Source organism: Callorhinus ursinus, unplaced genomic scaffold (genome assembly GCF_003265705.2).
Source record: "Callorhinus ursinus isolate GAN/ISIS: 27379988/994484 unplaced genomic scaffold, GSC_fseal_2.0 scaffold42, whole genome shotgun sequence".
Lineage (NCBI taxonomy): Eukaryota > Metazoa > Chordata > Mammalia > Carnivora > Otariidae > Callorhinus > Callorhinus ursinus.
The window spans coordinates 459,690-475,315 of record NW_027397104.1 but is presented as its reverse complement, the minus strand read 5'-3'; the positions used below and the strand labels follow the sequence as shown (position 1 = coordinate 475,315).

Genomic DNA, 15,626 nt, shown 5'->3' with positions numbered 1-15,626 from the left:
TTAAGCGACTGCCTTCGGCTCAGGTCATGATCCTGGAGTCCTGGGATCGAGTCCCGCATCGGGCTCCCTGCTCAGCAGGGAGTCTGCTTCTCCTTCTGACTCTCCTCCCTCTCATGCTCTCTGTCTCTCATTCTCTCTCTCTCAAATAAATAAATAAAATCTTTTAAAAAAAATTTAAAAAATCATTAAAAAAAAGACAGGAGGGGGCGTCTGGTGGCTCAGTCGGTTAAGCATCTGACTCTTCGTTTTGGCTCAGGTCTTGATATCAGGGTCATGAAATCGAGCCCCATCTCAGGCTCCACGCTCAGCAGAGTCTGCTTATCCCTCTCTCTCTCTGCTCCTTCACCCCCCCCACTCACTCACGTGCTCTCTCTCTCAAATAAATAAATTTTTTAAATAAAAATTTAAAAAGAAAGGAGAAAACAAAAGAGCTGGGAATCTAGAAGGTTCTCAACAAAGTCATCAAGGAATCTGAATTCAGTGTAAAAACGCTTTGCTCTGATGACAGAAATAATAATAGCTGTTTTTTAAACTTACCATGTGCCAGTGTCTATCAAAATATCACAAGTAACGTTTTTTAATTGCCAGGAAAAGCAGGAATTATTATCGCCTTTTGGCAGGTGAGGAAACTGAAAGTCAAAGCAGGTCCTTGTCAGAGCTCACACAGTTAGTCAATGGAAGGGCTGGGTCCAGACTCTAGCCCACCCACTGCACTACCCTGCTGTGGTTTAAAGGCTACATGTCATCAGCCAATTATTGCACTTGAAACTGACCAACTTGAAGGTGTGAAAACAAAGTGTGCATGGCAGTGTCAGGGGAAAACTCAGAAGTGGGGCACCTGAGTAATGAAGCATGTTCTGAGCCAAGGACCCCCTGAGCTCAGTCTGGCAGGGTGATAGGGATGGCAGAAATGGGAAGGAAAAAAAGTGACTTGAGAGCTGGGGGAATTCCCACTGATGTCATCCTGCTGTGACACTGTGTGAGAGGAAGATCAGGATGGCAGATGAGGCTCCTCTGGAGCCCACCACCCACCCAGGTGCCAGTCCCAACACTGCCACCCTTGAGTGTTGGAGCTATGTGACCTTGGGCAACTTCCTGGATCTCTGAATCTTTATAAAACAGGGATGATAAGTGTACCTGCCTGGTACCATTGTGGTGAGTATTAACTGCATTAATAATTTCAAATATATATAGTAAACACTCAATAAGTGCTGGGTATTCTAGTGGTGCCATACTGCAGTTGTGATTTGGGGCCATGATCTATACACACTGGACAACATGCTCAGGGAAGGCAAGCAGGACCAGGGCTGAAGGCACCAGCGTGTGTGTGTGTGTGTGTGTGTGTGTGTGTGCGCGTGCACGCGTGTACGTGTATATGTGTATTTAGACCATGAGAGAGCTCCCTTCCCCTCCAGAATGGTTGCTATGAGATCCTTTCTTGGGGGCCAGACGACAGAGGCTGGAGGACAGAGGATTTGGGGTCGGGCAGGAGCAGATGGATGTTTGATGTACAAGGTTCTGGGTTCTACACAGCAGCCCATACCTGCTGACCAGATGGGCTCCAGGCTTCTATGATATCCAGAGTCTGTCCCCCACTCCCACCCCCGCCATTCAGTACATACTGGCTACCGGGAACCAGTCCCCGTGCTGGGTACGAGGGCAACAATGGTGACCACTGCAGATACAGTCTCACGGGGAAGAAAACTGACAGCTGTGGTATTTTTATCCAGAGGCAGGTTCTGTGTGCTGCAGGTGGGGCCAGGGGAGCTAACAGGAGTGAGCACCAAGCAAGCCATCACTGAGGAAGTGCTGCTATTCACACTGGATCCTGAAGATGTGGACTGTCACCTGGGTAAATGGTGGGTGCGAGAGGACAGTTTCCCAAGCAGTGGGAAAAGCATCATAGAAAAAAGCACCCTTTACTGAGCACGTATCCTGCACAGGGGTCATCTTGGGCACTTTTCAAGCATTACCTTCCTCATCAATCCACCTAATAGCCCAATCACAGGCACAGTTAGTGCCCTCATTTTACATATGGGGAAACTGAGGTTCAGAGAGATCAGATAACTGGCCCAAAGTCACATGAGTAGGTATGGCTGGAATCAGCACCCGAGCCCCCATTGCCTGACTCTACAACCCGTGCTCAGATCCCTTTGGCTGCAAGCAGGAAATAACAAGGCATGGAAAGAGGTTTGGTGTGACTGGAATAAGCATGAAAAAAGGAGGGTGGAGAGGAATGAGGCTCACAAGATGGGCAGGAGCCCGAACCAGGGAAGGATGGCATTGTAACCTCCCGAAGAAGTTTGGTAGGCTTCCAGGAACAATGGGCAGATCTGCAGGCTGAAAACCCTTCAGGAGAGTCACTGATCAGAACTGTACTTCAGGGGCGCCTGGGTGGCTCAGTCGTTAAGCATCTGCCTTCGGCTCAGGTCATGATCCCAGGGTCCTGGGAATGAGCCCCGCATCGGGCTCCCTGCTCCGCGGGAAGCCTGCTTCTCCCTCTCCCACTCCCCCTGCTTCTGTTCCCTCTCTCGCTGTGTCTCTCTCTGTCAAATAAATAAATAAAATCTTTAAAAAAAAAAAAAAAGAACTGTATTTCAGAAGCATAGCTGGGGCTGCTCTGTGAAAGTGGACTCTTTGGAGAAGTCAGGGACATTGGAGGTGGGGATGCACAAGGAAGCAACAGTAATAGTCCAAGCAAGAGGAGAGAGTGCTTGGACCAAGGCAGTAGCAGTAGGGACAGACAGAAATGAGTAGATTCAAGAGACGCAGTGCCCTTGAGCAAACACCTGTGATAGGCCTTTATTTGTGGTCACAGGCAGAGGCACAACTTTCTAAGCTGTGGAATGTTTGCCTCCAGCCAACTTAAATTCCAGGGAAAACGATCCATTGCAACCCCTTCCTGTCCTACAGGACCAAAAAAGATGGCAAAGCCTCTCCCACCTGCTACGTTATATAAGAGTCTGAGGGAGGGTTACTCTAACCCCGCAGATGGGAAGTGACCTGCCCAAGGTCACACAGCTGACAGAGAATGATCCTGAATCTAACTCCAGTGCTCCCGTTCCCTCAGGCACACCACAGAATGTCAGAGCCCAGAAGATCCCCTAAACCTCTTGTTCAAATCTCCACATTTTGACATGCAGAAAACAAGACTCAGAAAGAAGTGACTTGCCCAAGATCACGCAGCAAGTAAAGGTCAGAGGAGAACCAAGGACTTGACTCCCAGGAAGGTTTATATCAAGATACCTGCACCGTGGAGGTGAGGAAGGACCAGACTGATCCCCAACAAGGACGGTTCAGCCCCCTCCCGCCCTAACTAAATGCTGTGAAAGAAGTGAGACTCAGGGAAATGGTCCACTTCCCTGGCCACTGCCACCCCCCACTAAGTTACAAGCACACAAAGTTCACACATGGCCAGCACACACTGCTCTGTTACCCCTCTAGTCCCCAACCCAGGACAGCAACTAAGCTGTCTTGGGTCAATGGTGCCACCTGGTGGCGAGTACTAGGAAGTGTCTGCCCCCCTTGTCGCTTTTCATCTGCCCCCTCTAGTCTCTCCACCGGCCGGGCTTTTCTGTTCCTCTCACACACAGTGCAGTTCATTTCACTGCAAGCAATCTGCTCCTCATACACATCTTCTTCTCTAACACCTTTAAGCCTCCGTCTCTCAATTCTTCTCAAATGACCTTAGGACATTCTCTTTTTCTCCCTCTCCTCCATGTGAGTCCATTAGTCCAAGGAAAGACGGGCAAGTGATAAACTTATACCACTGAACACGAAAACTGGACATTCCAAAGTGAAATCACACACAAACACACACATGCCAGTGACCAACTACTGCATTCCAGAAACACCCAGAAGCCCCTATGGAATCAAAACAGAAATCTCCCCTGTCTCAATTGCCTTTCAGACCCTCTTTTCCTCAAATAGCAGGAGTCAAGATAAATACCAAACCTACTACTTTATTTCATTTTATTCGTTTTCATTCCTATTCAATAATATTTTCTGTGGTTTTCTCCTCACCAAAACTATGCCCAGGGTGAGGTCTCAGGGATCTGCCAGCCAGTGCAGAGCTGAGCCGGGATGGGGAGATGTGGTTGGGTCTCAATATGCCCACTCCCCAGGCTCTTAGAGAGCACTAGGTGGCTGCTATTTACCCTGAAGGAAGCCTGCTGGAGGGAGATCAGACCTCCACCCCCACAGATACTCTGCTGGAAATGAGGGAAACCTCAGTAGCTGTGTCTTTCTAAGGGAGCTCACGCTTGGAAGACAAGCAAGCACTGTATACCCCAATGTGCTAGGGGAGGGTTTCCAAAGCCCAGCATGTTACTCCCTCCCCAGCTCAAAGACCTGCCATGGCTCCCACTGCCTTCAGGAGCTAAGTATGGAGGAAACTGAGGGTACCTTTCCTTTTAACTAAAACCATTTAGCTGTTCTCCCTCTCTGTAGGAGTGATAAGTAAGCAAGCTCGGGGTTTGCAGTAGCCTGAAGCAGAGATTCACAAGGTCTAGTCTAGGGACCCCTTTAAGGGGTCCCCAAGACCTTTTCAGGGGGTCCTGTGAAACCAAAACTATTTTCACAATAAAACCAAGATTTTATTGGCCTATTCACTCTCAATCTCTCACAAATATACAGTGGAGTTTTCCAAAGGTGATAGGATGTGTGGTATCAGCGCAGATTGGATACAGAAGCAGATAGGAGAATCCAGCTGTCTTCTATTAAGCCAGATACTAAAGGGATTCGCAAAATTGTAAAGCAATGCCACTCCCGACTAAATTTTTTGGTTCGGAAAATATGATTCTTATTTCAAACATATGACTTATGTTACTTGTTTATTTCATGAATTAGTAAGTCAATATTTAAACTTTTATGTTTTAATTAACCCACATAAACTAAAAAGCTCTTTGGGGGTCCTTGATAAATTTTAAGAGTTTAAAGGGGTCCCAAGACCAAAAGTTTGAGAACCACTGTTCTAAAATACTGCAACAGAACTTGAGATGGGATTAGGAGAAGGTTGGACTCTTGGTGCCATAAAAAACCTTAGGAATTCCTTGATCCCATATTACAGATGAGGAAACTGAGGCCCAGAGAGAGGAAGGGGTTCCAAGGTCACCAGTAAGTTAGCCACAGAATCAGGACAGGAACCCAGAGGTCCTACTACCCCTCCTTCCGGGCTCCTGCCCCTGTCTCAGAAGCCTCTAGTAGTTTGGAGCCCTGTGAAGCCCCTGAACTGCAGACTGCAGCCAAGGATTCAACTGTATTCCAAAGCCAGAGAGAAGGAACTATGGGAACCTCTGGCCCACAGGGCCTCAGACACACAGAGTGGTAAAGAAAGGCAAGTGCATCCCACCTGGAGCTCCCAGCAGGGAGCCTGCCCCCTGTGGCTGAGGCTCTATATCCCTTAAGCTGTCCTCTCAGCTGATCCCACAACTCTTGTTCTGGTTGACCTCAGAACCAACTCCCTGAATGGAGATCCTCACACTCTGCCAGCCCACCCTTTACATTTCCCAGGGTTCTCTGGAACACATGCCCACAGCTCATGAGAAAAGGAGCTGGGGGTTGAGAGGGGAAGGCCTGGGCAGAGCAAGTGTGCAAACAGGGGTAGGGAGGGGTGGAGGGGGTATTCAATGGTGTTGGCTCTCACACAGGCTCTCACTCACTGAATCAAACTGAAACTCAGGGACTCGGGGGCCAGGAGGAACCGAAACCTGACCCCCCCAACACCCAAGGGACAGGCCCTAGGCACTAGGGAAAGGCCCAAGAAGCCCCTCCAATTGGCCACCTGGCTTCAGGTCCCCTGCTTTACCAAGGAAGACTGACACTTGTCAGAGTGCCAACGTCTGCAAGGCCAGAAGGACAGGGGAGAGTGGCCAGCCAGGCTGGGAGATGGAAACCTGGGTCCTTATCGTCAATGCCACTAAGCACACCCTGTATGCCCTGAGGCCAAGCCTATGCCCTCCAAACCTGGACTACCTCTTCTGGTGGGTGTGGCTGAATGACCTCAATTTCACTGTTCTGGGAGACAAGGGGTATGGCTCTTTGACCCTGCCCTACTGCCTTCCCTACCCCATCCCCCCACTGGCCTAAGAACCTGACTGCCCTCTTCCCTGACCACACACACACACACACACACACACACACACACACACACACACACACGGCAACACTGGGCCCAGTCAGGGTGCTGCCTCCCACAGGCTTCCATTGCCATAGACCTAACTCTGACTTGTTCTTCAAAGTCCATCCTAGGACTCCAAAAACTCAAAAGCCTTTGGGTAGAGAAAACTGGAACATGACTAACTGACAGCAAGTGGAGTAGGGAGCAGTCTGAGGTCTGCAGACTCAACAGCCACAGACCACTGTTGCTATGTGGGAAAGCCCGTCCAGTGTGGCCAGAATGGGGTTTTGGGGGTTTTTTCCCAAGAAAAGCCAAACATCCATATATGAAATCTCCCAATTTTTAAATGTCAGTAACTAATTCAAAATTATGTTAAATGCAAGGCAAGCCAAGTAAAGCATGACAGCCAGGCTGGCCATTGCCACCTGGGTTCTAAGTGATCCAGCAAGAACCTTGGTCCTGAGCCCTCCACAGACAGAAAAAGAACTCAGAGAAGGGCCCCCTGCAGGGCCAGCCTGAGGAGACATCCAGGGCACACCTCATGGAGGGCTAGGGAATGGGGCCTGCTCTGGTGAAGCCCCAGGAAAGATCGAGACAAAATGGTAGTCACTTCCTTCCCTCTCTGCAGAGCCTGTGTGGCCTCCATCCTGGGCCTGATGAATCTGAGGGCCTCAGCCAGCTGTGAAGGACTACTGGTCCAACACTGGAAATCCCCTCAGGGAGTGGGCTGGCACTGGGAGCCAGGCCCCGTCAACAGACCAGCATCAAGGACGGCATTCCTGTTGGGAGGGCCCTGCGTGCATAATGGCCCAGAGACAGGAAAGCTCAGAGAAATGCACAGGGAGTGGAAGCACAGAAGGGATGAAGAAGAGGAATGGGAGGCAAGGCAGGAAGGTCAGGGCTCATTGTCAAGAGCCGAGGTTAGCCCTGGGAGATCAGCAGGGGTCGGCCTCCCTCCCCCCCCATCCCCCCCACCCTCCCAGCACAAGCTGATGGGGTTGCTGGTGGCTTTCAACAGTGGGGGCAGCAGCCGGACCAAGGAGAATGGGAGAGAGGGGAAAGAAGAAAGAGACCTGCCACGTCGAATAGCAACAGGATACCAAGGATATTCTGAAGAGTCTATTCTCTCCCTCTGCGTTTTCCAGATTTTTACTCTGTGACCTGGTCGGACCCCTTCTCTTCTCCAAGCCTGTTTTCCCAGCTGAATAACAACTGGCATGACATGTCCTAGATGTTCTCCAAGGCCCTTTACTCCAACAGGGGGGTCTTGAGGTCCAAGCTGGTGACCCCCAGCCCTCCCAGGCCCAGGGGCGCTGCCTTCTGCCCTCTATCTTGGAAACTCTCTTGTGTCCCTAGGGCCTCTCTTGTGGACAACTGAGACTTGATCCTTTTATTCTTCCATCAAGGGGGCTGGAAGACCGAGGTCCTGGGGAAAGGAAGCAAGGCAAAGCAAGGGGCCCTTCGTTCTGCTGCTGACACGTGGGGGCACTGTTGTTCAGTCTTCCCGCCACAAAAGTCGTCTTACAAGCAGGAAGTGGGCGGTGGGGGGATCTAGTCTCAGCAACCAAAGAGAACTGTGGCTGGAGCCCGCTTGCCTGCAGCCAGGCGCTGGCCTCACACCCTCCAGCCCCAGTCTCCCTCAGTGGCCACTGATTAAGCTTTTTCTATGACCAGGCCCTGGGGCTAACCCCTTTAAGGGTATGATTTCATTTTATCCTCACAATAACCCACCAGGCTTGTGCTACCTATACTTTCCAGATGACAAAGTAGAGGGTCAGAGAGATTAAGTAACTCGCCGAGGATGTCACCACAGTGAGGCCTCAGATCACTCTGTCCCTGGCCTGTGAGCCTTGTCCTTGCCTCGATAACCTCACCATCTTATTTGGGGCTCTCCAGAGATCAGAGATCTGTGGAATCAAAGGCTGCCTGTAACTCATAACTCAGGAATCCTGACCTTTCCACACATCCCATTCCCTTCTGGGAAATCTGAGAGGGGTCTCTGCACCTTCTGCTCCAGCCTTCCATCCCAAGCCCTGGACAGCAGACAGGGTCTGAGTGTCCAGCAAGGACAAGGGTCCTAATAGAAGAAGACCAGGGTCTGCCCATGCTCGGAGGGGCCCTGGGCCTTGTGTGGTCTGGGAGCTTCTGAAAGCCCTTCCCTCCCTGCAATGGTTCCCATGGAGGTCTGCAGAGCAGGGCTGAGCTGGGGCTTCCAACCTAGGCGAGAGAGGAGCAGGGGGTTGGTAAGAGGGAGAGCAAGAGCGAATATAAGAAGACAGGAAGTGAGTATGTATGAGAGAAAGAGAGAGGAATAAGAGAGAGAGAGGTGTATATGTGTGTGAGCGTGTAAAAGGTTGTGTGTATGTGTGTGAGAGTAGGTATGTGTATGAGAGTGTGTGACAGAGTGTTGTGAAGAGAGAGAGAGTGGGCGCCTGAGTGGCTCAGTTGGTTAAGCGACTGCCGTCGGCTCAGGTCATGATCCTGGAGTCCCGGGATCGAGTCCCGCATCGGGCTCCCTGCTCAGCAGGGAGTCTGCTTCTCCCTCTGACCCTCTCCCCTCTCATGCTCTCTCTCTATCTCATTCTCTCTCTCAAATAAATAAATAAAATCTTTAAAAAAAGAGAGAGAGAGAGAGTGTGTGTGGTATGGGAGGAGTGTATTTGTGTATGAGAGTGTGTGACAAAGAGAGAGTGTGTATGTGTGAGAGAGAGGGTTTGTGTGTGACAGTGTGTGTATATGTGTGAGATTTTGTGACAAAGAGTGTTGTGAGAATGTGTGAGAGAGAGGGCGTGTGTGTGTGTGTGTGTGTGTGTGCGTGAGACAGTGTGTCACAGAGAGTGTGTGGGTGGGGGAGAAAGAGAGAGCGCTAGACCAGGAGACAGAAGCAGATACAGAAAAAGTCTATTAACATAAACAGAGACAGATAACACTGGATGAGATGCACCTCCAAAATGAAAGACATGGGGAGGGACACAAAGACATAGAGGAGACAAGCACCCCCAGAAAGAGGGGTAGACCTGGTCATGACAGGTCCAGCTAAATGCTCCCAAACCTCTCCTTGAGGGTCTTGCTGGACTTGGCAGCTCTTGGAAAGGACAGGCCACCTAGGGGTTTTAGATGCCTTTACTGTGCCCTCTCAGGCAGAGAGCAGTCCAGGGTCCAGAAGGCCAGAAATTCCACTTGCAATGTGCCCTTTACTCCCCAAAAAGCAGCTCAGGCCCCCACAGTCCACACTGGTGCTGGACTGGGCAGCTTTCTGAGCTAGGAAAAGGGATTCTCACTCGGCTGACCTTGGTGTTTTCAGGGCCTTTCAAACTCCAGGCGGGGGGATAAGGGAAGGGGGAAGTCGAAGAGACCTGAATGGGGGGCCCAGGGATGGTGGACAGAGGCCCCATCAGAGATCAAAGGCCCAGGAAGAAATAGGGTGTGGGGCTGCCCTTTCACCTGTGGCCACTCTTCCCAGCTCCAGCTGCCGGCCAAGTCCGGACCTGCTACCACCTCCTATGGGCCTTCTTGGGGCGGGGGGCGCTTCAGGCCCTGTCCCCCTAGCCAGTGGGATTTCTGAGGCCTATGCCAGAGACTTCTCCGTGCAAGCTCTCAGGCTGGCCCAAGTAGGAGAGAAGGCTGTGTCCCCCGCCTGGGCAGCATAGCCCCCTGACCCTCAGTAGCATCCACAGGCCTCCTGAGCATCTCTGGGCGCTGTGCCCTGTGCCAAGGAGCAGGCCAGGGAGAGAAACCTGTGTGGTGTGGCCTCTGCCCAGTCAAGTCCATGTGGATGGCCGCCTTCAAGTCAGGCGGCAGGAGGGGAAAACAAGTAGTAGAACCACTTTCAGACAGGCAGTCAGAGAACCATGTGCTACCCAGATTGGAACTGGCCTCAAAAGTCACAGAGTCCAAACCAGAAGGCCTTCTTTGCCTCTCCTGCCTCACCTTTGTCTAGCCCCTGCTCACACATCTGATGACAGGGAGCTCATTACCTCCCAACCTAATGCTCCCATCCTTGGCCCCGCCTGGCTGTTAGTTTGAAAGCAGTTCCTTGCACTGAGTTGTACTCTGCCTCCCTGGAGCTTCCTGCAGCCGCTCCAGCTCTGCTCTCAGAGGCCCCAGGGCCTTTTCGGCCACCTGAGCCACACACAGCTCATCTGAGATTTGGACACAGTGGCCATACCCCCAAAGCTGATCTTAGAGGCAAAATGTCCCGGGGAGAGTCCTAGAATTTCTAGACTGAAAGGGCCCTTGGCAATCCACTAGTTGAACAGTTGTTCTAACTTGTTTGTTTTTGCTACAGAACTCTTTATTCAAATAGAGCTTTCTGTGGAAGCCCAAAATACCAAACAGAAACCTTCCAGGTTGAGGAGATTATCCACTCCCCCTGCTTACTAATTATGAACGCTCTACAGGCATATGACTGATCCAGTCCACTTACTGAGCACCTGTTATGTGCCAAGCACTTGTACTAAAGCCACATTACCCAATACAGTAGCCACTGGGCAACATCAGGAGGCTCCTGAACACCATGAAATGTGGCTAGTGCAACCGAGGGACTCAATTTTAAATTTCATGTGATTTTAATTATTTTAAATTTAAAAAACAGAAGCAATGTAAAATATTTTTCCCTTGATAAAGGGTCACTTCCTAGGAGGAGCCTTCCTGGATCCTTTTGGTCAAAATCAGCCCACCCCTCCCTGCCTGGTGTCACTGCCCATCACAGCACCACCTTTGGAGGGGCTTCGGGCTTGTCGGTTTTGCCCGCCAGCCCGTGAGCTCTAGAGGGCAAGCCCTTTGTGACTAGACTCTATTACCACCACCACCACCCCCTCCCCCCGCCCTGAGGCCTGGGCAGAAGAGTGGCACCAGAAAATAGCCAAGTCCTAGCTGGAGGTGACTGCAAAGTGGAATGGAGCGAGTGACACCACCCTACAGAGCCTCAGTCACCTCATCTGAGAAATGGGAGTGAGGATTCCTCTTGGCCTCTTCCCCTTGGCCCACTATGCCTCTCTCCCTCATGGCCCTTCCCTCAACTTTGCCTCCCGCTCTTCCCAATCCTGTCAGCTTCCAGGACCATCATCAAATCATTCTCCCTTTGCCCCCAGGCCACAGACCACAGACTAGATCACTTCCCAGGTCTTTCTGGGCATCAGAACTTCATGTCAAAGATTATCCAATCCTACATCTAATTCTTGATACTCTTGTACAGCAGCCCCAGCACATGGTCATCTAGGCTTCACTTCCATGCCTCTAGTGATGGGGTACTCACTACCTCCCAAGGTAGCCCCCATTTGCCCCAGACCACTCTCACATTTACACGTTCTTTCTTACACTGAGCTGAAATCTCCTCTGCATCTGCTGCAACGCTGGCCTTGAAGGCCACACAGCAAAGTCTGATTCCTCTCACCCTCCATGACAGCCCCCCAAATATTTGAAGGCAACGATCCAGTCCTGCTCATTCTTCTCTTCATTGTATCAAAACAACCCTAGAGCCTCAAGGTGTTCTCCAGGTGCTATGATATCCAGACCCCTGTCCATCCAGGTTACACCCACCTGGACACATCTTCATCTGTCACTGTCCTTCTTAAAGGTCAATACCCCAAATGGGCCACCATCCTCAAGAAATGATCTGATGGCACAGAGCAGTCGAGACCAACAACACACCTGCATTCTGACCACTCAATACATTTTTTTAAAATTTATTTATTTTAAGTAGGCTCTACACCCAACGTGGGGCTGAACTCATGACCCCAAGATCATGAGTGGCAGGCTCTACCGACTGAGCCAGCCAGACGCCCCTGGAGACCTTTTAAAGCAGCTTGAGAGGCTAAACAGTGGCCGCTGATCAGAGACTGAAAGTTGGTACAGTGTTCTGCAAACGGTAAAACAGCGCCCCCCCCCCCCCCCCCCGCCAAAATCAGGACCTGTCTGTTTGGTGGTAAACATCAAACCAGATTTTTTTTTTTTTTTAATTTCTCCAAAAATCTCTGCTGGGATCCCTCAGCCTGTGAGGGAGCGTCACACAACCCGCCCCTCCACCGTAATCAAACACAGCTGGGCCCCAGCTTGGGCACATCTGCTTCGAGTCCAGGTGACAATGGGAGAAAAGATGACAGCATCAACCCCATAAACCAACAGAGATGGTAGGTCCACTGCCTCCTGCGGTAACAGCACAGCACCCGCTGAGTTAAACACTTCTGACACCTGCTCCGAGTGTCAAGAACAGGGGAAAGAGGTGAGGCGGGTTCCGAAGCCGTGAACCATCCCCACGCTCTCCCACAGCTCCAAACGGAGGCCTCAGGCCCAGCCTCTGCACTGCCCAGGACACGCAGACCACAGGCCAATCCACTGCTGGGCCGACTCATTTTTCTAGTTACAGATCTTAAGTACTTAGGCACGTGCTCCCGAGAACATACATCCCTTACAGGGAGCTGAGAAAGGGAATTGTGCTGAGGAACAGAATAATTGAATCAAGATTTCGGTCACGCGGCTCTCAGGCCCTAGACCATAGGCGTTTTTTTTTTTCCTTTCCTGACTAATGTCTTACAGACTCCCAAGGGTCAGCAACACTGGCAGCCCATCCAGGCCACAGAGAGCCGGGTGAAGGTGGGCCCATGTCCGGGACGGAGACGGCCAGCTCCAGAGACCCAGGCAGCAGGCGCACACAGGGGCTGAGAAAAACGAACTGGGAAGATTGCCATCTTGGTAATCCCCAGGAGGCCTCTGTACTCCTTCCTTCCAGGCCCAAGGGCAGAGATGAAATGATTCACTTCCTCAAAGCCCCCACCCTCACCACTACTGGAGGCCTTCTGGGAGACTGTGCACAGCCCTTCAAGAACCCACCTGCTGACCTCTCACTGCAGGGCACGAAGCACCCCCTCTCCTCCGGGCTCCCTCTGCAGAGGGGACAACCGTTTGCTCACACCCTGCACACCCTGCCCTCAGGCATCAGATCTGCATACGGGTCTTCTTACACACCACAAAGCTCAGGCAGGAGGGTTCTGCCGGCCCACTTGCCTCCACCCAAGAGGTGAAGATGAGGGCGGGTCAGTGAGAAACCCCCAGTCCCAGCCAGCAGCCTGCCTGCCTCTCCCAGAGCACTCAGCCCCTCCCCGTGTCCACCCCACCTGGGGACTCAGGGGCTCTGCGGGCAAACAGGTGCTCAGTGGGCATCTTCGCTTCCTCCTCTGACTGATCCACCCCACACCAGAGCCCGTCGGGTTCATCCCGGACAGGGCTGCGTGGGCATCTCTTACCTTCATCTCTCTTGCGCTTGTTGGTGTCGGCGCTGGGGGATGTGATGCCCAGGATGCCGCTGATGGAGTACGAGGAGCCGGCCGAGTCTGTGCTCACCGACGACACCTGCGTCACGGAGCCCGTGGACACTGCACAGAGGGAGAGGGGCGGTCAGGGCCCGGCAGGAGGGCTGTGGGGGCGGGCGCTTCGGCCCAAACAAAGGCACTCGCCCTACACTGGGCTGATGCGTGCAACTGACTGCCTGCCCGCACGGAGCCGGGGAGTGCGGGGCGCGGCGAGCGTGTGCTGAGGACACTCGCCCTATGGCAGCCTCTACACCTGGGCGATGCGAGCTGCCCTCAGGGGCCGTTTGCCCAGGTTTCCTGCTGCTGGGGGTGATGAGAGGGAGAGGACGGGCAGCTAGGAGGACTGGCGGTGCAGGAGGGAGCACGGGACAGTGTCAGAAGGGCACTAGCTCAAATCCCAGCCTGTCCAAGGATGCAGGAAGCAGGGCAATGGAGAAGAGAGAGAGAGGGGAGCCAGGGCCCACCACCAGCCAGTGCTAAAAAAAAAGACCTAGACTACTCATTAAGCAGGTTCATTCCCTGCTACATATCCACCCATCCGTGCAGACATAAATACCTGCACACTCATACACTCAGCCAACAAAACTCCAAATGGCAGACCGTTCCTTCTTTTTATAGTTCCTCAGTCTTTTCTCCTTCCAGTTTACCTGGATTTTAATATTTAATATCAATTATGTAATAATGATATGATATATAATAGAATATATATTGTGCATACATCATATATACATATACATAATAACGATAACGAACATTTTCTGAGAACTTACTCTGCGCCAGGCATTACTGAGGCATTGTTTTATTTAATTCTAAGAACAATCTTATAAGGGAGGCAATGTTATTATCTCATTGGAAAGGTAAGGAAACCAAAGTTCAGAGAAAGGTAAGTGACTTGCCCAAGGCCACAGAACTCAGAAGCTGAAGTCTGAACCCCTAGAGTAATCTGTTCCTCATTAAGGAATCATGAAAAACAATCCTATGCTTCACATTAGTGCAGTGCTTTTCTATTTGATGGTTGCAACAACCTAAAGTGCTATTATTTACCTCATTTGATAAATAAGGCTTCACAAGGTGAAGGGATTTGCTCAATGTCATCTAGCCAGTTAGCAGTAGCACTAGGACTTCGCCTCGGGTCTAGACTTGAAGTCTAGATTTCCCCTGTCCGGAAATGTGGGGGCCAGGGGTAGTGACTTATTGTGACTGAGGTCAGGTCTCTACATTCCCAAGGATAAGCACGGGGGAGGGGAGGTTTTGTGCAAGTTTCACATTAACTCCTAACCCGAGTCCAAGGGAAAGACCAGTCAGTCAGTCGTCAGGGTGATCGGGAGCTATCCAGCTGAATTTCCATTTCTGGGCTGTGGGAATTCTTTCTTGGTTCATTAAAGCCTACAAACCAATCTCAGACACATTTCCTTGGGCTATAACTAGCTGGAGGCAGGTGGAGCCGCCTTTGGCTCTAAAGTGTAGAAAATTACAAGAAATGGTGGTGATTGCGTTAGAAGTTGTTTGGTGCTTTCCTTGGAGCATATCCAGCTCTTACTTCTACAGACCTAGAGGGAACAGTGCCTTTCTTCTCATATTTGAGTTAGATTTTTAGATCTTCCTTAGGAGACACAGAAGTAGAAATCGTTAACTTCTCTTTTCCTTCACCAGAAGAAGCTCCTCAAAATAGATTTATGCAAATCTCACAACCTTTTCTGTATTAAGGTGCAAAGAAGAGAGGAAGAAGATCACAAGTCATTTGGTACTTTAAAAAAACAACAACCACGTATGACCAAGTCTCACCATGTCGCTGACAGAGCCAATGATATTTTGTTATAGCACTAGACGCAAAAGACCCAAATTCCAATTCTGGCTCCACCACTTATGAGCAGGGTGTCCTTGGGCTAGTTATTTAATCTCTCAACTTCCGTTTCCTCTGCCCTTGATAAATCTGTAAACTATAAGAGGCTGTACATATGTAAGATAGGTTTTTTATAAAAATTTCTGAAACAAAACAAAGCATTCTGCTGACCTACAAGTAGAATTGTTCCTCTAACCCAACTGAAAGAATAGCATAAGTTACTCTTAGTCTGATATTCACTGTTCCGTGGATATTCACTGTTCCGTGATCTGAAATAGTTAAAGCTACAAGTGAAATCTCAGCCATCAACATTTCCCCAGGAACCCTCCTCAATCCTCTTTGGCCCAGCTCAGCA

At 50.8% G+C, this 15,626-nt stretch overlaps 1 protein-coding gene across 5 annotated transcripts in view; it reads right to left on the bottom strand.

Annotated features, from left to right (window-relative positions):
- The window catches only part of PAX5 (paired box 5), a 190,933-nt gene that overhangs the window by 146,094 nt on the left and 29,213 nt on the right, over window positions 1-15,626 (bottom strand). For all 5 annotated transcript variants that reach the window (XM_073881336.1, XM_073881333.1, XM_073881334.1 and 2 more), the window contains exon 5: window positions 13,363-13,491. In XM_073881336.1, coding sequence (XP_073737437.1) covers window positions 13,363-13,491 — 129 coding nt within the window. The remainder of the gene's footprint in view (window positions 1-13,362; window positions 13,492-15,626) is intronic.